General features: G+C 44.2%; 1 protein-coding gene and 1 non-coding gene across 5 annotated transcripts in view; both read right to left on the reverse strand.

The window, feature by feature from the left end:
• NFATC3 (nuclear factor of activated T cells 3) overlaps nt 1–26,029 on the reverse strand; it is a 183,215-nt gene that overhangs the window by 35,569 nt on the left and 121,617 nt on the right. For all 4 annotated transcript variants that reach the window (XM_010346827.3, XM_010346828.3, XM_074401630.1 and 1 more), the window contains exon 9: nt 6,210–7,217. In XM_010346827.3, the coding sequence (XP_010345129.1) occupies nt 6,210–7,217 (1,008 nt within the window). The remainder of the gene's footprint in view (nt 1–6,209; nt 7,218–26,029) is intronic.
• LOC120362242 (small nucleolar RNA SNORA48) lies at nt 8,592–8,725 on the reverse strand. Its single transcript, XR_005578202.2, has one exon. It is a non-coding gene; the product is annotated as a small nucleolar RNA SNORA48 (small nucleolar RNA).

Below are 26,029 nucleotides of genomic sequence, written 5' to 3' on the forward strand. Positions count from 1 at the left end.
TACTTGAGGCAATGAGTTCTAGACCAGCCTGGGCAGTATAGCAAGACTTCATCTCTACAAAAAATAAATTTAAAAAAGAAAAGAGATATTTCAGTGCTATGGAGTTTAAGGTCTATGAGATATATGGGTTTTTTAATTTTTACTTTATGAATTTACATTAAAGGTTTTTTCCTTTTTATTTTTTTTGGAGACTAAGTCTCTTGCTCTGTCACCCAGGCTGGAGTGCAGTGGTACAATCTCGGCTCACTGCAACCTCCACTTCCTGGGTTCAAGCAACTCTCCCTGCCTCAGGATTACAAGAGCCCACCACTATGCCTGGTTAATTTGAATTTACATTAAAAGTCTGCAGAACTTTAGGATTTTCTAAGCATCTAGAAATTTTACCTTCTAAGGCAAATCTAAGTATCATAATTAAAATATCAAAAATTCATTCTGGCTGGGCTTGGTGGCTCACACCTGTAATCCCAGCACTTTGGGAGGCCAAGACAGGCAGATCACCTGAGGTCAGAGACCAGCCTGGCCAACATGGCAAAACTCCGTCCCTACTAAAAAATACAAAAATTGGCTGGGTGTGGTGGCTCATACCTGTAATCCCAGCATTTTGGGAGGCATCCCCCGAATCACCTGAGGTCAGGAGTTTGAGACCAGCCTGGCCAACATGGTGAAACCCCATATCTACTAAAAAATACAAAAATTAGCTGGGCATGGTGGCAGGCACCTGTAGTTCCAGCTACTTGGGAGGCTGAGGCAGGAGAATTGCTTGAACCTGGAAGGCAGAGGTTGCAGTGAGTCGAGATTGCCCCACCGCACTCTAGCCTGGGAGACAAGAGCAAAACTCCATCTCCAAAAATACCGAAAAACAAAACTAGCTGGGCATGGTAGTGCACATCTGTAGTCCCAGCTACTTGGAGGGCTGAGGTCTTGAACCCAGGAGGTGGGGGTTACAGTGAGCCAAGATTGCCCTACTGCACTCCAGCCTAAGCAATAGAGACTCCGTCTAAAAAAAAAAAAATCATTTTGGAGCTCAAATTAAGCATCAAGCATCAAAAATTCAATTTGCAAAAATTACGCAGCCAATAATCTAAGATGTTCAGAGGGGCATTTTAACAATAATTGGTCAGTGTGGTGGTGTATGCCTGTAGTCCCAGCTACACAGGAGGCTAAAGTGGGAAGATTGATCCCTTTAGCCCAGGAAATCAAGGCTGCAGTGAGCCAAGATTACACCATTGCACTTCAGTCTGGGTGACAGGGTAAGACCTCCATCACAAAAAAATAAAAAGTGCGTTTCAGTTTTTTTCCCTCCTCTTTTTCTTTCTTTTTTTCTTTTTAATTTTATTTTTTTCTTTTTAATTTCTTTTTAATTTTATTTTAGAGACAGGGTCTCCTTATATTGGCAAGACTGGACTCAAACTCCCTGGCCCAAGTGATCCTCCCATCTTGCATTCCCAAGTCGCCAGGATTACAGGTGCACACCATTGTATCCTGCTCTTCCCCCTCTGTAATTACTGCTTGGCAGCACAGAGCTTCTATTAAGTCCCCTGAAGGGTGGCAATGAGCAAATCTGATAGCTAGTTCCTGTCCTACAATCTGGGAACCTTTCTTTTTTCTTTTCTTTTTTGAGACAGGAGTGTTGTCAAATGCAATGGCACGGATCTCAGCTCACTGCAACCTCTGCCTCCCAGGTTCAAGCAATTCTCCTGCTTCAGCCTCCCAAGTAGCTGGGACTATAGGTGCCTACCACCATCCCTGGCTAATTATTATTATTATTATTATTATTATTTGGTATTTTTAGTGGAGACAGGGTATCACCATGTTGACCAGGCTGGTCTCGAACTCCTGTCCTCAGGTGATTCACCTACCTCGGCCTCCCAAAGTGCTGGGATTACAGGTGTGAGCCACCACACCCAGCCCTTTTCTTGCTTGTATGGCCTACATAATAAACAGAGAAAAAATAAAATTGCTTTTACAGCTGCCCTTACAGACCTCACCTTTCTAGATCTTCTGTTTTTGCAACAAATCTTCATATAATCAAGCAATGAAGTAAATTATCACAAATTTTTTCTAGAAATTCTCATTTGTTGTCTATCCTACCCTCCACCCCTAAATCTCTCAACTTGTGGTAAACTAGAAAGAGCAGGTTCTAGCTTTGGGCTCTTTTTAGAAGGAAAAAATATCTTCGTTGGTAAAGAAAATGAACTGAAATGCCCTTAAAGATCCACTCAATAAATCTCCTATCTTCATGTATATCACAAATGAGTGACACAAGGTCTCACTCTTTGTTTCAGGGTGAAAAGCAATGTGAAGAGTTAGTTGAAAACCGCTAAAAGAAGAAACAAGAAACATTTTAAAAGTCAGTATTTGCAGAAGGCTTTATTTCAAATCTGTTTTGCATAAAAATAGCAGCCTGCTCTCTACCTCTTGGCTTCATCATTAAGTAGGGAGTGATACTTATGCCAGCTGTGCACAGAGCAAGACAAAATGCTTAAATACCAGAATCCTCAAGTACTCCCAACACAGTGTGATAGGTTAGATGTAGTTGTGAACATGGGTTAATGCAGTGAAATTCTGCACATGCATTTCTAGAGAATATTCTCCAGGAATTAGAAAAGCCTTGAGGGATTACGTTTGGTACAGAGTTCTTTTCTAACCACCATGGCCTGCTGTTTCTGGGAGGCAGCTATAGTGCCACAAGAAAAAGACTGGACTGATCCAGTCTCAGCTCTGCTGCTTACTACTTGTGTGATCTTTCAAAAGTCCAACTCCGTAAATGTTACTATCTACCTCAGAGTTTGAGGAAAGTTAGGGATTACATAATATATAGAAAAATGCTATGCAAATTTTTGGTGTTGCTCTAGTTTACACATATACCTTCTGTTTACACACAAATGACCTGGCATGTCCCCTCATGGCTTTAAAACCATCCTGTACCGTACAATACCAATCACCCCCATCCCCCACCCCTGTGCCATACCTCACCCCCCCACCCCTGTGCCATACCTCACCCCACCACAGACATATCCTTCCCTAACAAACATATCTTTCTCTATTTCTGCTATATTATCTGATGTGCCCCTGATCTTCATTTACTGAAAACATACTCAGGTAACCCTCGAACCATATAGCTTTGAGCTGCCTGGGTCCACTTATACACAGATTTCACATTTTTTAGATCCATGTTTCAATCAAACATGGATCTAAAAAACAATATTCTTGAATGTGAAATCTGCATATGTGGACTTTTTAATTTTTTTAGAAACAGGGTCTCACTTTGTTACCCAGGCTGGAGTATAATAGCATGTGATCAGCTCACTGCAGCCTTGAACTCCTGGGGTCAAGTGATCCTCCCACTTTAGTCTTCCTAGTAGCTAGGACTACAGGCACATAACAGGACACCCAGCTACTTTTTGCGGGGATTTTTGGTAGAGATGAGGTCTTGCTATGTTGCCCAGGCTGGTCTTAAACTCCTAGCCTCAAGTAATCTGTCTACTTTGGCCTCCAAAAGCGCTGAGACCACAGCTGCTTTTCTTACATGTGAGTTCCACCAGGTAACCGTTGAACTTGAGAATGCATGACTTGATTGTACACGGGCAGTCCTGAAAAATGACTATGTCCATGGGGACTGGTTTTACAACTCCCCCATACCAAAATCCATGAATGTACAAATCCCTTATATAAAATGGTATAGTATTTGCAAATAATCTACCCACATCCTCCCTTTAAATCCTATCTAGATTATTTATAATACCAAGTACAATGTAAATGCTATGGCAACAGTTGTAATATTATACTATTTAGGGAATAAAGAAAAAAAGTCTGTATGTACATGTTCAGTACAGATGCAACCATCCATTTTCTTCCCCCCAAATATTTTCAATCCATAGATGGTTGAATCCAAGGTGTGGAACCTATGCATGCAGACAGCCAACTGCATTCCTCCTCCAAAACTTGGCTCAAATGTCACCTACTCACAGAAGCTGCACTGAATCCTTCCTGTGAAATCTGTTACATATCTCTGCTGATCTTTTTTGTTATTTGAGGCAGGATATCACTCTGTCACCCAAGCTGGAGTGTAGTGGCATGATCACAGCCCACTGCAGCCTCAACCTCTTCAGCTCAGGTGGTCCTCCCACCTCAGCCTCCAGAATAGCTAAGACTACAGGTCCGCACCACTACGTCTGCCTAATTTTTGGTATTTTGTTTTGTAGACATGAGGTTCTGCCATGTTGCCCAGGCTGGTCTTCAACTTCTGGGCTCAAGTGATCCACCCACCTCAGCTTTTCAAAGTGCTGGAATTACAGGCATGCACTACATGCACTATAGCTCCTGGTCTTTTTTTTTTTTGAGATGGATCTTTGCTCTTGTCTGGGATTACAGGTGCATACTACCACACCCAGCTAATTTTTGTATTTTTAGTAGAGACTGGGTTTCACCATGTTGGCCAGGCTGGTCTCAAACTCCTGACCTCAGGTGATCTGCATGCCTCAGCCTCTCAAAGTGTTGGGATTACAAGCATGAGCCACTGTGCCCAGCCTCTTGTCTGTTAATCTCTTAATGTGTTTCTTTTATACCTTGGTTATAGAGACTTAGACCCACTACACTGTGTAAGTAACCAGTTATATACTAGTCTGACTGGAAAGTCCCAGAAGATGGGATGCTAAATCTCATTTACCTTCCTTACCCCTTGTGCTTGGGAGTTGGAATACCAGCTTTGCAACTAAGTAGTAAACTCAGTCTCTCCGGATCTATAAAAGGAGATGGTTAATCTACAATTATTTTCCTAGAGTGAATTAATACAGAATCAGAGAGAAAGCTAAAATTCTATATCCATGTTTCAGAATCTTTACAATTTTTTTTTTTTTTTTTTTTTTTTTTTGAGAGATGGAGTTTCACTCTTGTCATCCACACTGGAGTCCAAAGGTGTGATCTTGGCTCACTGCAACCTCCACCTCCTGGATTCATGCAATTTTGCTGCCTCCGCCTCCCTGGTAACTGGGATTACAGGCACCCATCACCACAACCAGCTAATTTTTTTATCTTTAGTAAAGATGGGGTTTCACCATGTTGGCCAGGCTGGTATTGAATTCCTGATCTCAGGTGATCCAACTGCCCTGGCCTCCCAAAGTGTTGGGATTACGGGTGTGAGCCACTGTGCCTGGCCCTACAATTTTTATATTGGACAACAGCTCTAGGTAGCTTTCACTGAATTCCTATTTAGACTAAATTTCACTATCATATACATGATAAAGCCAAGAATAAATTCTAAAACTGTTACCTTAAAATCCTGTCTTGGACAATTTTTAATTATTGACTAAATATTCATGATTCTCTAGAATTTACTGATTTCACAAAAGCAGAAATTTCCATACCAACTTGCTATGTTTATACATATATAGTTTCTTTTTATCCTGTGCCAACAACTACAGCAGTAGCAGTAGTAAACTAGTCGCATCTTGTACCAATACCACCGACTGACTCAGCAAGCTGTTATGGTACAGGTTCTTAACTTGTGTAAATCTTCTCAAGGACAAGAACTCTATTTTTTTTTTTTTTTGAGATGGAGTCTCGCTCTGTCATGCAGGCTATAGTGCAGTGGCACAATCCCAGCTCACTGCAACCTCCGCCTCCCAGGTTCAAGCAATTCTCCTGCCTCAGTCTCCTGAGTAGCTGGGATTACAGGCATGTGCTACCACGCCTGGCTAATTTTTTTTTTTTTAATTTTTAGTGGAGATGGGGTTTCACCATGTTGGCCAGGCTGGTCTCGAACTCCTGACCTCAAGTGATCCACCTGCCTTGGCCTCCCACAGTGCTGGGATTTGAGGCGTGGGCCACCATGCCCGGCCAAGAACTCTATCTTAATACATCCTTCATATTCCCAGTATCTAGCTCCATCTTTCAAAAGGACAGCATTCAGCAATGTTTATGGAATTAATGGCCTTGAATTCCATTGTCTAGACACTGTGATCTCACTATATATTCTGGAAGAAAAGATGCCCTATTCAGCAACAGGTATTAGTGGTAAAACAGATGCTAAGGCATGGATTTTCATAGCTATCCTCAAAGTTATATATTAACATATATTTCTAATAACAATTTATTTAAAGGCCCAACCATATGCCAATAAGCAATCCACAATAACTTTTTTATGACACTTGGGAAAATTAAGTTCCTGAATCTTCACTACATCAAGAACATACCACAGATGAACTTACCATCATCTAAAGTGATGTCCTGCAGACCAATGGTTGCAAAGTTAGGCTCCTGATCTTCTGGTTCAGGTTTAATGCTCACAGTTGCCCCGTCAGGTGGAAATGAAGCTGGATCACACAGACTGTGACATATTAAAGATGAAGGTGCAGAAAGACCCCCTTGGCCTGTATTTTGTGCTTGAGTTGAGTGCTGTCCAGAATGCATTCTGGTGGCTGGAGACGGTGATGAGGCAGTTCCTGAGCTAGGAGACTGGTAAGACATGGGCTGAAGCTGAGGAGATGGTGGCCCAGAAAGTGGTGAACTAGCCAAGGGATGAGAAGCTGCTGGGGAAGCTGTTGCAGTAGACCCTGAATGTGAAGGACCATATGTAACAGGTTGCAACTGAGAAGAAGGCTGACCTGTGATCTGGTCAGCCACTGGAGAAGAAAGAGATCTTTGTCCTGTATTTGAACAGTGATATCCCACTGATTGCAGATGAGGCAGGGTATGCACAGAATGAGGTGTATGTGCTAAGAGATGTCCTGTTGAGCCTGAATTTGAAGAATGAAATGGTAGGGATGATAGTGGTTGACAGCCAAGATTCACTAAACTAGGAAGAGCTGCATCCTGCTGAAACAAAACTGAATCAAATTCTTGACTAGAGGCAGCATTAAGAGGAAGACAAGTTGGTCCATTGTACACAATGTTAGTTTGCATAGGCTGATAGGAAGATCCCACAGGAGGTGTTGGTGTGACTTGAAAAGGCTGGTGTACAACTGGAGAAGGAATCATATGCTGTTCTTTACTTGCACTCTCATCTCTACACTGCAACTGTGGCAGATGGGATGAGGTCACCATGGATGCATATGTTTGTGGGATGGAACAAACCAAAGTTCTCTGTGTTGACAGTACACTGTCGTGTGGGCGCTCTGAATCAGAAGAAGGCCTCTGGGTCTGAGCAGGATGAGGCACAGGCAAAGATGGAACTGAAGACAAATCAATCTCTTCTCTGTGCTCTTGCTTCATCAAAACTGAAAAGAAAATGATTAAAGCAAATATTAATATATAATACATAAAATAATTATGACAGGTCTTCATGCTAGGTTACACAACTGTAGCATAAGCTGAGGGGCAAACTCAAATGCCTTTAAGGACAGCAGTTCATGTAAAATATTGTATGTGTATGTCTGTGTGTCTGTGTAGACATATATACGTATAGATATACACGTTTTGCTTGTGTGTAACATGAATATCTCTGGGAAGATACATAAGAAACTATGCTAGAGTTGCTGTTGGGAGGGAAAACTTGGTGACTAAGGGACAGAATTCGGAGGTTTACTTTTTACTATATACTTTTTTATGGCTGTTGAATGTTTTTCACTGTGTATTTATTACCTATTCAAAAGTAAGTAACTAAAACAAAAAACAAAGCCCTATGGCCTAATAAAGTATTGAATTTGGGATCCCTGATCACAAACCTACCAGTCACCTGGTTTTACATGTTGCATCATGTACCAGAAATCATAACTCTGACATACATAGAACTGCTTGACAACAGTTCTCACATGCATCTCATTTGATCCTCTGCCATCATGTGGGGATCAAAAAAAGTACTAAAATCCACAAAATAACAAATTTTGCAAAGTTGAGAGACACGAAATCAACATACAAAAATAATAAGTTATACAACTTATTCCATAAACTAGTAATAAACAATCCAAAAAGAAAATTGAGGAAATAATTGCTGGTTTTTTTTTTTCTTTCTTTTTTTTTTTTTGGAGACAGGGTCTTACTCTGTCACCTAGGCTGCAGTGCAGTGGTACAATCTCGGCTCACTGCAGCAAGTAATCTTCCCACTTCAGCCTCCTGAGTAGCTGGGATACAGGTGTGAGCCACTATGCTCACATTCATTTTTCGTAGAGATGAAGTCTTACTACGTTGCCTAAGCTGGTCTTGAACTCTCATGCTCAAGCAATCCTCCCATCTCAGCCTCCCAAAGTGCTGAGATTACAGGCATAAACTACTGTGCATAGCTAACAATTTCATTTACAATAATATCAAAAAAGAATAAAATACTTAGATATGAATTTAACCATGGACGGCAAGACTCATAACTGAAAACTACAAAACACTGCTGGAAGAAATTAAAGCCCTAAATAAATGGAAAGACTTGACTGCCAGGTTCATGGATTGAAGACTTAATATTGCTAAGATGACAATACTCTCAAAAGTGATCTTTAAAAAAAAAAAAAAGAGATGTCCTTGAGTCATATAAAGTGATCTTCAGATTCAATGTAATCCATAACAAAGTCTCAGCGACAGTTTTTGCAGAAATAGAAAAAAAATCACTCTAAAATACACATGAAATCTTAAGAGATCCCAAATAGCCAACACAATCTTTTTTCCCATGTGTCCAAGGCATAAACCAGGAATAGGCATGACCAAAAGCCAAGCTGAAATAAATAAGGCATTGATTTTTCCCTGATTTTTATGAGATGGGCAGCACCAACCAGACGTCACTCTATGCAAGTCAAGGACAACCAACATCATCTTGAAAAAGAAGAACAGAGCTGGAAAAAATCAGGATTTCCTGATTTTAAAACTTACTACAAAGCTACAAAAATTAAAACAGTGTGTGCCAAGCATGGTGGCTCATGCTTGTAATCCCAGCACTTTAGGAGGCTGAGGCAGGTGGATCACGGGATCAGACATTCAAGACCATCCTGGACAACATGGTGAAACCCCGTCTCTACTAAAAACACAAAAAAAGTAGCTGGTTGTGATGGCATGCACCTGTAACCCCAGCTACTAAGGAGGCTGAGGCAGGAGAATTGCTTGAACCCAGGAGGTGGAGGTTGCAGTGAGCCAAGATCGCGCCACTGCACTCCAGCCTGGGCGACAGAGTGAGACCCCGTCTCAAAAAACAAAACAAAACAAAATAAAAAACAGTATGATACTAACATAAGGATAGACATGATCAGTGGTATAGAGTCCAGAAATAAATGGCCACATATTTGGTCAACTAATCTTCGAAAACAAGAGTGCCAAAACCATTCAATAGGAAAATAGCAATCTTTTCAACAAATGATTCTGAGAAAACTAGATATTAACATGTAAAAGAATGAAGTTGGGGCTAGGCACAGTAGCTCACGCCTGTAATCCCAGCACTTCAGGACATTTAGGCAGGCAGATCAGTTGAAGTCAGGAACTTGAGACCAGCCTGGCCAATAAGATGAAACCCTGTCTCTTTTGTTCTTTTATTTTATTTTTCCAAGTTCCTGTTGATTTGAAAAAACACTGTCTCTACTAAAAATATAAAATTAGCCAGGCGTGGTGGCACACACCTGTAATCCCAGCTACTTGGGAGGCTAAGCAGGAGAATTACTTGAACCCAGGAGGTGGAGGCTGCCGTGAGCCGAGATCATGCCACTGCACTCCAGCTTGGGCAAAAAGAGCCAGACTTTGTCTCAGACAAAAAAAAAAAAAAGAATGAAGTTGGAAACCTACCTTAAATAATGTACAAAAATTAATTCAAAATGAATCAAAGACCTACATTTAAAAGCTGAAACTTACACTATCAAGAGAATAAAATGACAACTCAGAATGGAAAAAAAAATTTGCAAATAATATACGTGAAAAGGGTGTAATACCCAGAATATACAAAAAAATTCCTGTTACTCAACAAGACTAGAGATTTGAGCCGGGCGCGGTGGCTCACGCCTGTAATCCCAGCACTTTGGGAGGCCGAGGCGGGCGGATCACAAGGTCAAGAGATCGAGACCATCCTGGTCAACATGGTGAAACCCCGTCTCTACTAAAAAATACAAAAAATTAGCTGGGCATGGTGGCGCGTGCCTGTAATCCCAGCTACTCAGGAGGCTGAGGCAGGAGAATTGCCTGAACCCAGGAGGCGGAGGTTGCAGTGAGCCGAGATCGCGCCATTGCACTCCAGCCTGGGTAACAAGAGTGAAACTCCGTCTCAAAAAAAAAAAAAAAAAAAAAAGACTAGAGATTTGAATGTAACCCTGGGGTTGACCTATATGAAACAGAGGTGTGTGTGTGTGTGCGCACGTGCTTGTCAGCAATTTTCTCTAAGATTGCTAATTACAAAGAATAAACCTAGAGACCGAGCATGGTGGCTCGATTCTAGCACTTTGGAAGGCCAAGGCAAGCAGATCACTTGAAGTCAGGAGCTCGAGACCAGCCTGGGCAACATGGTGAAAACCCATCTCTACCAAAAATACAAAAATTAGCTGGGTGTGGTGGCATGCGCCTGTAATCCCAGCTACCTGGGAGGCTGAGGTGGGAGGATCACTTGAGCTCAGAAGGCAGAGGCTGCAGTGGGCTGTGATTATGCCATTGTACTCCAGCTTTGGCAACAAAGCAAGACTCTGTCTCCAAAAAGTAAATTAAACAAATAAACCTAGAGATGCCATCTGGTGACAGTCTATCGGAAAGTAAAGCCAACAAAAGAAAAGCAGTAGTTTAAGAGAAAGCCTAGGATAACACCGTTTGAGCTAAACCATGTCAGAGACCAGCCTTCTCTTTTATTGTTTAAGCTAGTCTGAACTGGATTTCTGTCACTTGCAACTAAAAGACCCTAATGTACTTCAAGACAATCTTTTTGTTTGTTTGTTCTGAGATGGAGTCTTGCTCCTCTGCCCAGCTGGAGTGCAGTGGGGTGATCTTGGCTAACTGCAACCTCTACCACCCAGGTTCAAGCAATTCCCCTCTCTCAGCCTCCCGAGTGGCTGGGACTACAGGTACGTGTCACCACACCTGGCTAATTTTTTGTATTTTTTAGTAGAGATGGGATTTCACCATGTTGGCCAGAATGGTTTTGATCTCCTGAACTCATGATCCACCCACCTCAGCCTCCCAAAGTGATGGGATTACAGGCGTGAGCCACCGAGCCCTGCCAAGACAATCTTTATGAAGTAATTTTCACTGTTTTATAGATGAGTATACTGAATAGAAAATTAAAGATTATGAAGATTTCACAATAGTAAAATGGCATCAAAGGTCTTGTAGCAGAGGTGGGAAGATTGCTTGAGGCCAGGAGTTTGATATAAGCCTGGGCAATATAGCAAGACCCAACAGAGCATGGTGGTTCACACCTGTAATCTCAGTACTTAGGGAGCTTGAGGTGGGAAGACTGCTTGAGTCCAGGGCTTGAACCCTGGGCAACATGGCAAAACCTCATCTCTACAAAAAACACAAAAAGTACCTGGGTGTGGTGGCACACACCTGTAGTCCCAGTCACTAGGGAGGCTTAGGGCTGATGGGGAAGACGGGAGGACTGCTTGAGCCCAGGATTTTGAGACTAGCCTGGGCAATATCGTGAGTCTGTTTCACTAAAAAAAATAAAAACAAAAACCTTGGCTGGGCACGGTGGCTCACACCTATAAGCCCAGCATTTTGGGAGGCCCAGGCAGGTGGATCATTTGATGTCAGGAGTTTGAGATCAGCCTCACCAACATGGTGAAACCCGGTCTCTACTACAAATACAAAAATCAGCTGGGTGTGGTGGTGGGTGTCTGTAATCCCAGCTACCTGAGAAGCTGAGGCAGGAGAATCGCTTGAACCCAGGAGACGGAGGTTGCAGTGAGCCTAGATTGTGCCACTGCACTCCAGCATGGGTGACAGATCAAGACTCTCTCAAAAATATGAAACAAAAAACCTGAACCCAGGCCTTTTAATCACCAAAGCATATTGTATCGCAAAGGAAGATTCCACTTGACAATTCCATCATGCAAGCAGAGGCTACAAATGTCAACTATTATCCTTTATCACATAAGAAAAAGTAGTAAATCCATAATTTAGGATGAATCTACCTAAAAAAAGGACTGCTTAAAGTAGGAATCAATTCATCTTGCATGTTTTACTTAATGTGCATTTCAAAAGAGAAAGCTATCAGTTAATTTATTATGTGTCAATACAGTTCATTTCACTGTTCCCCTGGGCAAAGAGTTCTAGTATACTTTCCTAAAAATTATCTACTTAGCCTCCTATTGAAGTGCCATAACTCATTTAAAAAATTTTTTTGAGCTCACACTTCATTGTTCTTTCAGGTTTTAATATTAATTACTGTAATTAAAATCTCCACAATCTTTACAAAATATAAGTACTTCATTTTATGTCAAAAGAAGACATTAATGAGACCTAAAGCAAAGTTAAATCTCATCTATTTACCAAACACGCAAACTACAAGTCTCTTCAAATAGACATGGTCTCAATCTTAAGATATCAACATTCTGAAAGGTTAAGTATCTTACTGAAGGTCACATGGTTAATTCAAGGGTTCAGTGTTTGATTTCGAGTCTTTTGTTCAGGCTAAAAATTAAGATAGTCCTGACAGTGTATCTTACTGTAAAAGAAGTAATTACTTTCTTTTTTTTTAAGAGGCGGAGTCTCGCTCTGCTGCCCAGGCTGGAGTGCAGTGGTCCAATCTCGGCTCACTGCAACCTCTGCCTCCTGGGTTCAAGCAATTCTCTTGCCTCAGCCTCCTAAGTAGCTGGGACTACAGGTGCAGGCCACCACACCCGCCTTAATTTTTGTATTTTTTTTTTTTTTTTTTTTTTTTGAGACGGAGTTTCGCTCTTGTTACCCAGGCTGGAGTGCAATGGCGCGATCTCGGCTCACCGCAACCTCCGCCTCCTGGGCTCAGGCAATTCTCCTGCCTCAGCCTCCTAAGTAGCTGGGATTACAGGCATGCACCACCACGCCCAGCTAGTTTTTTGTATTTTTTTAGTAGAGACGGGGTTTCACCATGTTGACCAGGATGGTCTCGATCTCTTGACCTCGTGATCCACCCGCCTCGGCCTCCCAAAGTGCTGGGATTACAGGCTTGAGCCACCGCGCCTGGCTTGTATTTTTTTTAAGTAGAGACAGGTTTCACTGTGGTGCCCAGGCTGGTCCTGAACTCCTGAGCTCAGGCAATCCCCCTCGCCTCGGCCTCCCAAAATGCTGGGATTACAGGCGTGAGCTACTGCGCCCGGCCATAAACACTTATTTAGAGGTGCATTTGAATTCTACATTTTACTCTGAGCTTTTTTTTTTTTTTTTTTTTTTTGAGACGGAGTTTCACTCTTGTTACCCAGGCTGGAGTGCAATGGCACGGGCTCGGCTCACCGCAACCTCCGCCTCCTGGGTTCAGGCAATTCTCTTGCCTCAGCCTCCTGAGTAGCTGGGATTACAGGCACGCACCACCATGCCCAGCTAATTTTTTGTATTTTTAGTAGAGACGGGGTTTCACCATGTTGGCCAGGATGGTCTCGATCTCTTGACCTCGTGATCCACCCGCCTCAGCTTCCCAAAGTGCTGGGATAACAGGCTTCAGCCACCGTGCCCGGCTACTCTGAGCTTTAATGAACAAAATGGGCTCCTGATTTACCTGTTTTAGCCTCTAAACCTGGCAATCGGTGAATGCTCTCCAAACAATGAGACAGCAACCCCAAGGATAGAGAGAAAGGTCATCACCCATCTTCCTGTTACTTCTGTAGCAATACTCTTATGTTCCTGACCCAGGCCTCTATCCAGTTTCTGGCTCTTGCGCAGGTATTGCAAGTATAGTTCACTTTGTCTATTAATTCCTGACCTCTCTAATGTCTTCATGTACTTACTTTATTTCAGCACCAGAACTGTTTCCTTGGACCACTAGATTCTTTTTTTCTCTTCTACTTCAGTTTGAACTCTGGTCTCAGAGAAGCCACAGTGAATCCTATATTCACATTTCTACAAAAGGAGGGAGACTATCCAAGAAAGCCTACTATCCCTTAATTAATCCTGATGAAGAAAAAAGGACCCTTGGTTATGTAACTAGTTGGTTACCATGCACTACAAAGGAGACAGAGGGACTGAAAACTACAGAATAACATTCCTCTTTTTTGTATGATCCAATACTTACTACTATGTACCTGACCACATCTGGATAGCTAAATTGAAAGTTCTGTTCTGCTAAACTGAGAGTTACTTCCACTCTACCAAATCAAGTATTGCCCTTTTGCCCATAAGGGTTTCAGCTTCCAACATGACCAAATCATGGACACCCTCACTGCTGGTCCATCCAAGGTAATTTACTCGTTTGGATAGAAATAGAGAGATCTTAACAATATTTAGAATGAGCTGAGTTTTAGAAACACATGAACTTGGCCAGGCAATGTGGCTCACACCTATAAACCCAGAGTTTTGGGAGGCCAAGGTAGGGAGATAACTTGAGCCCAAGGGTTCAAAACAAGCCTGGGCTACATAGCAAAACATCCCCCATCTCTACAGGAAAAAAAAAAAAAATCAGCTAGATGTGGTGATGCACATTTGTAATCCTAGCTACTAGGGAGGCAGAGGCAGATGTAGAAGGATCTCTTGAGACCAGGAGTTTGAGGTAACAGCTCTGACTATACCACTGCACTCCAGCCTGGGCTGAGGAGGGGAGGAGGGGAGTGGAGTAGAGTAGAGGGGAGTGAAGGGGAGGGCAGAGGAGGGGAGAGAAAAGACAAAAAAGAGAAAAGAAAAGAAAGGAAACACGTGAACTCTATCTTTTGTATTATACATGCCCATTCTCAAATTTAGAATGTTGGCACATGAAGGGATGCAGAAAAAATAATCAACCGGTCTAGTGGTTTTCAAACCATGGACAGCTTGACACTCCCCTCCCCTTCAAGGAGTAGCAGGTGTGAAGAGTACGATCCAGAGGACAAAAGCTCTGGATTTCCTCTTCCAATGCTGATATGGTTTGGTTCTGTGTCCCCACCCAAATTTCATGTCAAATTGTAATCCCTACATGTTGGGGGAGTGGCCTGGTGGGAGGTGATTAAATCATGGTGGTGGAATTCCCCCTTGCTATTTTGTAGTAGAGTTCTCATGAGATATGGTTGTTTCAAAGTATGTAGTGCTTCCCCCTTCACACCCTTTCTCCCACTGCCATGTAAAGAAGGTACTTGCTTCCCCTTTGCCCTTCCACCGTGATTGTAAATTTCCTGAGGCCTCCCAGCCATGTTTCCTGTGCAGCTTGCAAAAAAAGAAGTCCTCTTTTCTTCAGAAATTACCCAGTCTCTAATAGTTCTTTATAGCAGTGTGAGAGCAGACTAACACAAGTGCAAACAGAAAAGCTTGGCCATCTTTCATTGTTTTTTATATATTGGCTTTTGTATAAGGTTTTGTTTGTTTGTTTTTTGAGACAGAGTCTTGCTTTGTTGTCCTGGCTGGAGGGCAGTGGTGCAATCTCGGCTCACTGCATTCTCTGCCTCCCGGGTTTAAGCAATTCTACTGCCTCACCAACCCCCACCCCCCGCCCAGAGTAGCTGGGACTACAGGTGTGTGCCACCATACTCAGCTAATTTTTGAAATTTTTAGTAGAGATGGGGTTTCACCATGTTAGCCAGGATGGTCTCAAATCTCCTGACTTCATGATCTGCCTGCCTCAGCCTCCCAAAGTGCTGGGATTACAGGTGTGAGCCACCATGCCCAGCCTTGTATAAGGTTTTATATGGAGAATGAAACAATCTAAAAACCATCCATTTAGTCTTAAACTTTCAGTGGGTTTTATCTGTGGTAAGGCTGAGACCTGATCTCCTGACTAAGGCAGTCTCTGTCCGCAAGTCGGAACCATTACAATCCAGAAAGTCAGTCGTCCAGTCAACTAGTTTGAAGACAGAATATACTTTCCAACAGGCACAATGTTACACATGAGAGTTTGGCTCTAATGCCATCCCTAAAAGCCCCTTTATTACAAAACTACAGCTCAGATGGTACCTCAAAGTGCAAATAACTGTTGGCCTCAGATGGTACCTCAAAGTGCAAACAACTGTTGGTTTCAATCACTTTAGGGATGCTCGGGTGGAGTGGCGGTTCCCACATCAGAATCTCTGAGGTCCAGGGCATGGAAAAAGTTAAGGTAACACCTCTAGGGAAGGGTTCTGTGCTCTACTACATCTGTAGTTCAGGAAATTTCTAAGTCATATACATGTGTGAGAAAAAGTCTTCATTTTATAAAGAAAATAAATGCTAGACAAATACTACTAAATACAATATTTACTAAAAAACCTTGGTTGGGCATAGTGGCTCATGCCTATAATCACAGAACTTTGGGAGGCCAAGTTAGAAGGATCACTTGAGGCCAGGAATTCAAGACCAGCCTGGACAAAACAGAGAGAACCTGTCTCTGTTTAAAAAATTAAAAATAAGGCCAGGTGTGGTGGCTCATGCCTGTAATCCCAGCAATTTGGGAGGCCAAGACAGGCTAATCACCTGATATCAGAAGTTCAAGAACAGCCTGACCAAGCCCTGTCTCTACTGAAAATACAAAATTAGCCAGGCGTGGCAGTGCATGCCTGTAATCCCAGCTACTCGGGAGGCTAAGGCAGGAGAATTGCTTGAGGAGGTTGGAGTGAACTGAGACAGCACCACTAAAATCCAGCCTGGGCAACAAGAGCAAAATTCCATAATAAATAAATAAGCAAGTAAATAAATAAATAAACCCACCCTAAAAGAGTTAGCCATTTGCAATTAATGATCATTCCCTCCAATGGATATTGATATTGGTTGGATCCCTATTGCAAGGGGATTGCCAAAAAGGTAATAAATTCAGAAATACTTTAATAAAAAAATAAGCAAAATATTGATGGCAGTGGTTGCCCATTTGCAGTGGCTGCTGCAATGACACTGGCTGCAGTGGGTGAGGTGTGGCCAGGGCTGCGTGCTCCACAGAGCTTGTGCGAGCTGGAGACAGGTGGAAGCCCCAACACCTTCTGAGTTGGCAGAGTGGGAGCCCTGCACTTCCTGGGTGTAGTTGTGGCTACCCAGCTGCAGCTGCTGATTCGGGCATCCCTGTGCTCTTGGGGAAGGCAGAGGGGCAGGCAGAAGCCCCACCCTCCTGGGTACAGCTGCAGCCACCCAAACCTAGGCATCTCTGCACTTTCAGGGACCCAGGAAGCCCCCCTCAACCCACAGACTTAGAGGTGCCTGCTCCTGGTGACCTGGCCTCTCCCCGCTTCTGGTGCCAATTTCAAACTTGGAGAGAAGTTGAGGCCGAACCCAGATGATGTCGCAACCCAGCTGGGTGTGTGCATGCTTGGGGCAGTACTGACATGCCAGCCCCCTGCCACTTTGGCCCCCTCTAGACTTTGGGCACCAATAAGCACAGGAGGGAGGTTGAGGCATGGCTGAGAGCAGCTGCACAGGTCTGCAGGTGCCCCTTGACATGAACAACCTGGGCACCATGAACAGTGACAGGAGGCAGGCAGGTTCCTGGGTGGAAAGAGGCGGGTCATTGGTGAAACCCCACCGTCAAGCTGGAGAAGGCCTGAAGTCTGGAGGCTGGGCTCCCATTCCCGTGGACCAGAGTGGGAACTTACAGTGCCTTTTCTGGGCCCACCAATGGCCACTCATGGACCAGTCAACATGCGCTTCCTCTCCTCTGAAGCCCATATAAAACCTGGACTCAGCCATACTCAAAAAAAGAGACAATGGAGGCCGGGCTCGGTGGCTCAAGCCTGTAATCCCAGCACTTTGGGAGGCAGAGGCGGGTGGATCACGAGGTCGAGAGATCGAGACCATCCTGGTCAACATGGTGAAACCCCGTCTCTACTAAAAAAATACAAAAAATTAGCTGGGCATGGTGGCGCGTGCCTGTAATCCCAGCTACTCAGGAGGCTGAGGCAGGAGAATTGCCTGAACCCAGGAGGCGGAGGTTGCAGTGAGCCGAGATCGCGCCATTGCACTCCAGCCTGGGTAACAAGAGTGAAACTCCGTCTCAAAAAAAAAAAAAAAAAAAAAAGACTAGAGATTTGAATGTAACCCTGGGGTTGACCTATATGAAACAGAGGTGTGTGTGTGTGTGCGCACGTGCTTGTCAGCAATTTTCTCTAAGATTGCTAATTACAAAGAATAAACCTAGAGACCGAGCATGGTGGCTCGATTCTAGCACTTTGGAAGGCCAAGGCAAGCAGATCACTTGAAGTCAGGAGCTCGAGACCAGCCTGGGCAACATGGTGAAAACCCATCTCTACCAAAAATACAAAAATTAGCTGGGTGTGGTGGCATGCGCCTGTAATCCCAGCTACCTGGGAGGCTGAGGTGGGAGGATCACTTGAGCTCAGAAGGCAGAGGCTGCAGTGGGCTGTGATTATGCCATTGTACTCCAGCTTTGGCAACAAAGCAAGACTCTGTCTCCAAAAAGTAAATTAAACAAATAAACCTAGAGATGCCATCTGGTGACAGTCTATCGGAAAGTAAAGCCAACAAAAGAAAAGCAGTAGTTTAAGAGAAAGCCTAGGATAACACCGTTTGAGCTAAACCATGTCAGAGACCAGCCTTCTCTTTTATTGTTTAAGCTAGTCTGAACTGGATTTCTGTCACTTGCAACTAAAAGACCCTAATGTACTTCAAGACAATCTTTTTGTTTGTTTGTTCTGAGATGGAGTCTTGCTCCTCTGCCCAGCTGGAGTGCAGTGGGGTGATCTTGGCTAACTGCAACCTCTACCACCCAGGTTCAAGCAATTCCCCTCTCTCAGCCTCCCGAGTGGCTGGGACTACAGGTACGTGTCACCACACCTGGCTAATTTTTTGTATTTTTTAGTAGAGATGGGATTTCACCATGTTGGCCAGAATGGTTTTGATCTCCTGAACTCATGATCCACCCACCTCAGCCTCCCAAAGTGATGGGATTACAGGCGTGAGCCACCGAGCCCTGCCAAGACAATCTTTATGAAGTAATTTTCACTGTTTTATAGATGAGTATACTGAATAGAAAATTAAAGATTATGAAGATTTCACAATAGTAAAATGGCATCAAAGGTCTTGTAGCAGAGGTGGGAAGATTGCTTGAGGCCAGGAGTTTGATATAAGCCTGGGCAATATAGCAAGACCCAACAGAGCATGGTGGTTCACACCTGTAATCTCAGTACTTAGGGAGCTTGAGGTGGGAAGACTGCTTGAGTCCAGGGCTTGAACCCTGGGCAACATGGCAAAACCTCATCTCTACAAAAAACACAAAAAGTACCTGGGTGTGGTGGCACACACCTGTAGTCCCAGTCACTAGGGAGGCTTAGGGCTGATGGGGAAGACGGGAGGACTGCTTGAGCCCAGGATTTTGAGACTAGCCTGGGCAATATCGTGAGTCTGTTTCACTAAAAAAAATAAAAACAAAAACCTTGGCTGGGCACGGTGGCTCACACCTATAAGCCCAGCATTTTGGGAGGCCCAGGCAGGTGGATCATTTGATGTCAGGAGTTTGAGATCAGCCTCACCAACATGGTGAAACCCGGTCTCTACTACAAATACAAAAATCAGCTGGGTGTGGTGGTGGGTGTCTGTAATCCCAGCTACCTGAGAAGCTGAGGCAGGAGAATCGCTTGAACCCAGGAGACGGAGGTTGCAGTGAGCCTAGATTGTGCCACTGCACTCCAGCATGGGTGACAGATCAAGACTCTCTCAAAAATATGAAACAAAAAACCTGAACCCAGGCCTTTTAATCACCAAAGCATATTGTATCGCAAAGGAAGATTCCACTTGACAATTCCATCATGCAAGCAGAGGCTACAAATGTCAACTATTATCCTTTATCACATAAGAAAAAGTAGTAAATCCATAATTTAGGATGAATCTACCTAAAAAAAGGACTGCTTAAAGTAGGAATCAATTCATCTTGCATGTTTTACTTAATGTGCATTTCAAAAGAGAAAGCTATCAGTTAATTTATTATGTGTCAATACAGTTCATTTCACTGTTCCCCTGGGCAAAGAGTTCTAGTATACTTTCCTAAAAATTATCTACTTAGCCTCCTATTGAAGTGCCATAACTCATTTAAAAAATTTTTTTGAGCTCACACTTCATTGTTCTTTCAGGTTTTAATATTAATTACTGTAATTAAAATCTCCACAATCTTTACAAAATATAAGTACTTCATTTTATGTCAAAAGAAGACATTAATGAGACCTAAAGCAAAGTTAAATCTCATCTATTTACCAAACACGCAAACTACAAGTCTCTTCAAATAGACATGGTCTCAATCTTAAGATATCAACATTCTGAAAGGTTAAGTATCTTACTGAAGGTCACATGGTTAATTCAAGGGTTCAGTGTTTGATTTCGAGTCTTTTGTTCAGGCTAAAAATTAAGATAGTCCTGACAGTGTATCTTACTGTAAAAGAAGTAATTACTTTCTTTTTTTTTAAGAGGCGGAGTCTCGCTCTGCTGCCCAGGCTGGAGTGCAGTGGTCCAATCTCGGCTCACTGCAACCTCTGCCTCCTGGGTTCAAGCAATTCTCTTGCCTCAGCCTCCTAAGTAGCTGGGACTACAGGTGCAGGCCACCACACCCGCCTTAATTTTTGTATTTTTTTTTTTTTTTTTTTTTTTTGAGACGGAGTTTCGCTCTTGTTACCCAGGCTGGAGTGCAATGGCGCGATCTCGGCTCACCGCAACCTCCGCCTCCTGGGCTCAGGCAATTCTCCTGCCTCAGCCTCCTAAGTAGCTGGGATTACAGGCATGCACCACCACGCCCAGCTAGTTTTTTGTATTTTTTTAGTAGAGACGGGGTTTCACCATGTTGACCAGGATGGTCTCGATCTCTTGACCTCGTGATCCACCCGCCTCGGCCTCCCAAAGTGCTGGGATTACAGGCTTGAGCCACCGCGCCTGGCTTGTATTTTTTTTAAGTAGAGACAGGTTTCACTGTGGTGCCCAGGCTGGTCCTGAACTCCTGAGCTCAGGCAATCCCCCTCGCCTCGGCCTCCCAAAATGCTGGGATTACAGGCGTGAGCTACTGCGCCCGGCCATAAACACTTATTTAGAGGTGCATTTGAATTCTACATTTTACTCTGAGCTTTTTTTTTTTTTTTTTTTTTTTTGAGACGGAGTTTCACTCTTGTTACCCAGGCTGGAGTGCAATGGCACGGGCTCGGCTCACCGCAACCTCCGCCTCCTGGGTTCAGGCAATTCTCTTGCCTCAGCCTCCTGAGTAGCTGGGATTACAGGCACGCACCACCATGCCCAGCTAATTTTTTGTATTTTTAGTAGAGACGGGGTTTCACCATGTTGGCCAGGATGGTCTCGATCTCTTGACCTCGTGATCCACCCGCCTCAGCTTCCCAAAGTGCTGGGATAACAGGCTTCAGCCACCGTGCCCGGCTACTCTGAGCTTTAATGAACAAAATGGGCTCCTGATTTACCTGTTTTAGCCTCTAAACCTGGCAATCGGTGAATGCTCTCCAAACAATGAGACAGCAACCCCAAGGATAGAGAGAAAGGTCATCACCCATCTTCCTGTTACTTCTGTAGCAATACTCTTATGTTCCTGACCCAGGCCTCTATCCAGTTTCTGGCTCTTGCGCAGGTATTGCAAGTATAGTTCACTTTGTCTATTAATTCCTGACCTCTCTAATGTCTTCATGTACTTACTTTATTTCAGCACCAGAACTGTTTCCTTGGACCACTAGATTCTTTTTTTCTCTTCTACTTCAGTTTGAACTCTGGTCTCAGAGAAGCCACAGTGAATCCTATATTCACATTTCTACAAAAGGAGGGAGACTATCCAAGAAAGCCTACTATCCCTTAATTAATCCTGATGAAGAAAAAAGGACCCTTGGTTATGTAACTAGTTGGTTACCATGCACTACAAAGGAGACAGAGGGACTGAAAACTACAGAATAACATTCCTCTTTTTTGTATGATCCAATACTTACTACTATGTACCTGACCACATCTGGATAGCTAAATTGAAAGTTCTGTTCTGCTAAACTGAGAGTTACTTCCACTCTACCAAATCAAGTATTGCCCTTTTGCCCATAAGGGTTTCAGCTTCCAACATGACCAAATCATGGACACCCTCACTGCTGGTCCATCCAAGGTAATTTACTCGTTTGGATAGAAATAGAGAGATCTTAACAATATTTAGAATGAGCTGAGTTTTAGAAACACATGAACTTGGCCAGGCAATGTGGCTCACACCTATAAACCCAGAGTTTTGGGAGGCCAAGGTAGGGAGATAACTTGAGCCCAAGGGTTCAAAACAAGCCTGGGCTACATAGCAAAACATCCCCCATCTCTACAGGAAAAAAAAAAAAAATCAGCTAGATGTGGTGATGCACATTTGTAATCCTAGCTACTAGGGAGGCAGAGGCAGATGTAGAAGGATCTCTTGAGACCAGGAGTTTGAGGTAACAGCTCTGACTATACCACTGCACTCCAGCCTGGGCTGAGGAGGGGAGGAGGGGAGTGGAGTAGAGTAGAGGGGAGTGAAGGGGAGGGCAGAGGAGGGGAGAGAAAAGACAAAAAAGAGAAAAGAAAAGAAAGGAAACACGTGAACTCTATCTTTTGTATTATACATGCCCATTCTCAAATTTAGAATGTTGGCACATGAAGGGATGCAGAAAAAATAATCAACCGGTCTAGTGGTTTTCAAACCATGGACAGCTTGACACTCCCCTCCCCTTCAAGGAGTAGCAGGTGTGAAGAGTACGATCCAGAGGACAAAAGCTCTGGATTTCCTCTTCCAATGCTGATATGGTTTGGTTCTGTGTCCCCACCCAAATTTCATGTCAAATTGTAATCCCTACATGTTGGGGGAGTGGCCTGGTGGGAGGTGATTAAATCATGGTGGTGGAATTCCCCCTTGCTATTTTGTAGTAGAGTTCTCATGAGATATGGTTGTTTCAAAGTATGTAGTGCTTCCCCCTTCACACCCTTTCTCCCACTGCCATGTAAAGAAGGTACTTGCTTCCCCTTTGCCCTTCCACCGTGATTGTAAATTTCCTGAGGCCTCCCAGCCATGTTTCCTGTGCAGCTTGCAAAAAAAGAAGTCCTCTTTTCTTCAGAAATTACCCAGTCTCTAATAGTTCTTTATAGCAGTGTGAGAGCAGACTAACACAAGTGCAAACAGAAAAGCTTGGCCATCTTTCATTGTTTTTTATATATTGGCTTTTGTATAAGGTTTTGTTTGTTTGTTTTTTGAGACAGAGTCTTGCTTTGTTGTCCTGGCTGGAGGGCAGTGGTGCAATCTCGGCTCACTGCATTCTCTGCCTCCCGGGTTTAAGCAATTCTACTGCCTCACCAACCCCCACCCCCCGCCCAGAGTAGCTGGGACTACAGGTGTGTGCCACCATACTCAGCTAATTTTTGAAATTTTTAGTAGAGATGGGGTTTCACCATGTTAGCCAGGATGGTCTCAAATCTCCTGACTTCATGATCTGCCTGCCTCAGCCTCCCAAAGTGCTGGGATTACAGGTGTGAGCCACCATGCCCAGCCTTGTATAAGGTTTTATATGGAGAATGAAACAATCTAAAAACCATCCATTTAGTCTTAAACTTTCAGTGGGTTTTATCTGTGGTAAGGCTGAGACCTGATCTCCTGACTAAGGCAGTCTCTGTCCGCAAGTCGGAACCATTACAATCCAGAAAGTCAGTCGTCCAGTCAACTAGTTTGAAGACAGAATATACTTTCCAACAGGCACAATGTTACACATGAGAGTTTGGCTCTAATGCCATCCCTAAAAGCCCCTTTATTACAAAACTACAGCTCAGATGGTACCTCAAAGTGCAAATAACTGTTGGCCTCAGATGGTACCTCAAAGTGCAAACAACTGTTGGTTTCAATCACTTTAGGGATGCTCGGGTGGAGTGGCGGTTCCCACATCAGAATCTCTGAGGTCCAGGGCATGGAAAAAGTTAAGGTAACACCTCTAGGGAAGGGTTCTGTGCTCTACTACATCTGTAGTTCAGGAAATTTCTAAGTCATATACATGTGTGAGAAAAAGTCTTCATTTTATAAAGAAAATAAATGCTAGACAAATACTACTAAATACAATATTTACTAAAAAACCTTGGTTGGGCATAGTGGCTCATGCCTATAATCACAGAACTTTGGGAGGCCAAGTTAGAAGGATCACTTGAGGCCAGGAATTCAAGACCAGCCTGGACAAAACAGAGAGAACCTGTCTCTGTTTAAAAAATTAAAAATAAGGCCAGGTGTGGTGGCTCATGCCTGTAATCCCAGCAATTTGGGAGGCCAAGACAGGCTAATCACCTGATATCAGAAGTTCAAGAACAGCCTGACCAAGCCCTGTCTCTACTGAAAATACAAAATTAGCCAGGCGTGGCAGTGCATGCCTGTAATCCCAGCTACTCGGGAGGCTAAGGCAGGAGAATTGCTTGAGGAGGTTGGAGTGAACTGAGACAGCACCACTAAAATCCAGCCTGGGCAACAAGAGCAAAATTCCATAATAAATAAATAAGCAAGTAAATAAATAAATAAACCCACCCTAAAAGAGTTAGCCATTTGCAATTAATGATCATTCCCTCCAATGGATATTGATATTGGTTGGATCCCTATTGCAAGGGGATTGCCAAAAAGGTAATAAATTCAGAAATACTTTAATAAAAAAATAAGCAAAATATTGATGGCAGTGGTTGCCCATTTGCAGTGGCTGCTGCAATGACACTGGCTGCAGTGGGTGAGGTGTGGCCAGGGCTGCGTGCTCCACAGAGCTTGTGCGAGCTGGAGACAGGTGGAAGCCCCAACACCTTCTGAGTTGGCAGAGTGGGAGCCCTGCACTTCCTGGGTGTAGTTGTGGCTACCCAGCTGCAGCTGCTGATTCGGGCATCCCTGTGCTCTTGGGGAAGGCAGAGGGGCAGGCAGAAGCCCCACCCTCCTGGGTACAGCTGCAGCCACCCAAACCTAGGCATCTCTGCACTTTCAGGGACCCAGGAAGCCCCCCTCAACCCACAGACTTAGAGGTGCCTGCTCCTGGTGACCTGGCCTCTCCCCGCTTCTGGTGCCAATTTCAAACTTGGAGAGAAGTTGAGGCCGAACCCAGATGATGTCGCAACCCAGCTGGGTGTGTGCATGCTTGGGGCAGTACTGACATGCCAGCCCCCTGCCACTTTGGCCCCCTCTAGACTTTGGGCACCAATAAGCACAGGAGGGAGGTTGAGGCATGGCTGAGAGCAGCTGCACAGGTCTGCAGGTGCCCCTTGACATGAACAACCTGGGCACCATGAACAGTGACAGGAGGCAGGCAGGTTCCTGGGTGGAAAGAGGCGGGTCATTGGTGAAACCCCACCGTCAAGCTGGAGAAGGCCTGAAGTCTGGAGGCTGGGCTCCCATTCCCGTGGACCAGAGTGGGAACTTACAGTGCCTTTTCTGGGCCCACCAATGGCCACTCATGGACCAGTCAACATGCGCTTCCTCTCCTCTGAAGCCCATATAAAACCTGGACTCAGCCATACTCAAAAAAAGAGACAATGGAGGCCGGGCTCGGTGGCTCAAGCCTGTAATCCCAGCACTTTGGGAGGCAGAGGCGGGTGGATCACGAGGTCGAGAGATCGAGACCATCCTGGTCAACATGGTGAAACCCCGTCTCTACTAAAAAAATACAAAAAATTAGCTGGGCATGGTGGCGCGTGCCTGTAATCCCAGCTACTCAGGAGGCTGAGGCAGGAGAATTGCCTGAACCCAGGAGGCAGAGGTTGCAGTGAGCCGAGATCGCCCCATTGCACTCCAGCCTGGGTAACAAGAGTGAAACTCCGTCTCAAAAAAAAAAAAAAAAAAGAGAGACAATGGGACAATCAACTGAGGAGCTACCCACCCCCAGGTCTCCTCTCTGATGAGAGATGAGAAGACAACAGGCCAACCTGCCTGCAGAGAGGAGCTACCCATCCTAGGGTGTCCTCTCTGCTGAGCACTGAACACCTGGGACACCCTGGTTGCAGAGAGAAGCTGCCCACTGTGGGTCTTCTCTGAGCTGTTCTACCACTGAAAAAAGCTCCTCTTCATCCTGTTCACCCTCCACTTGTCCACGTACCTCATTCTTCCTGGGCACAGGACAAGAACTCAGTGGGACTGAAAGAGCTG

The sequence above is a fragment of the Saimiri boliviensis genome, chromosome 1 (genome assembly GCF_048565385.1).
Source record: "Saimiri boliviensis isolate mSaiBol1 chromosome 1, mSaiBol1.pri, whole genome shotgun sequence".
In the NCBI taxonomy this organism is placed as follows: domain Eukaryota; kingdom Metazoa; phylum Chordata; class Mammalia; order Primates; family Cebidae; genus Saimiri; species Saimiri boliviensis.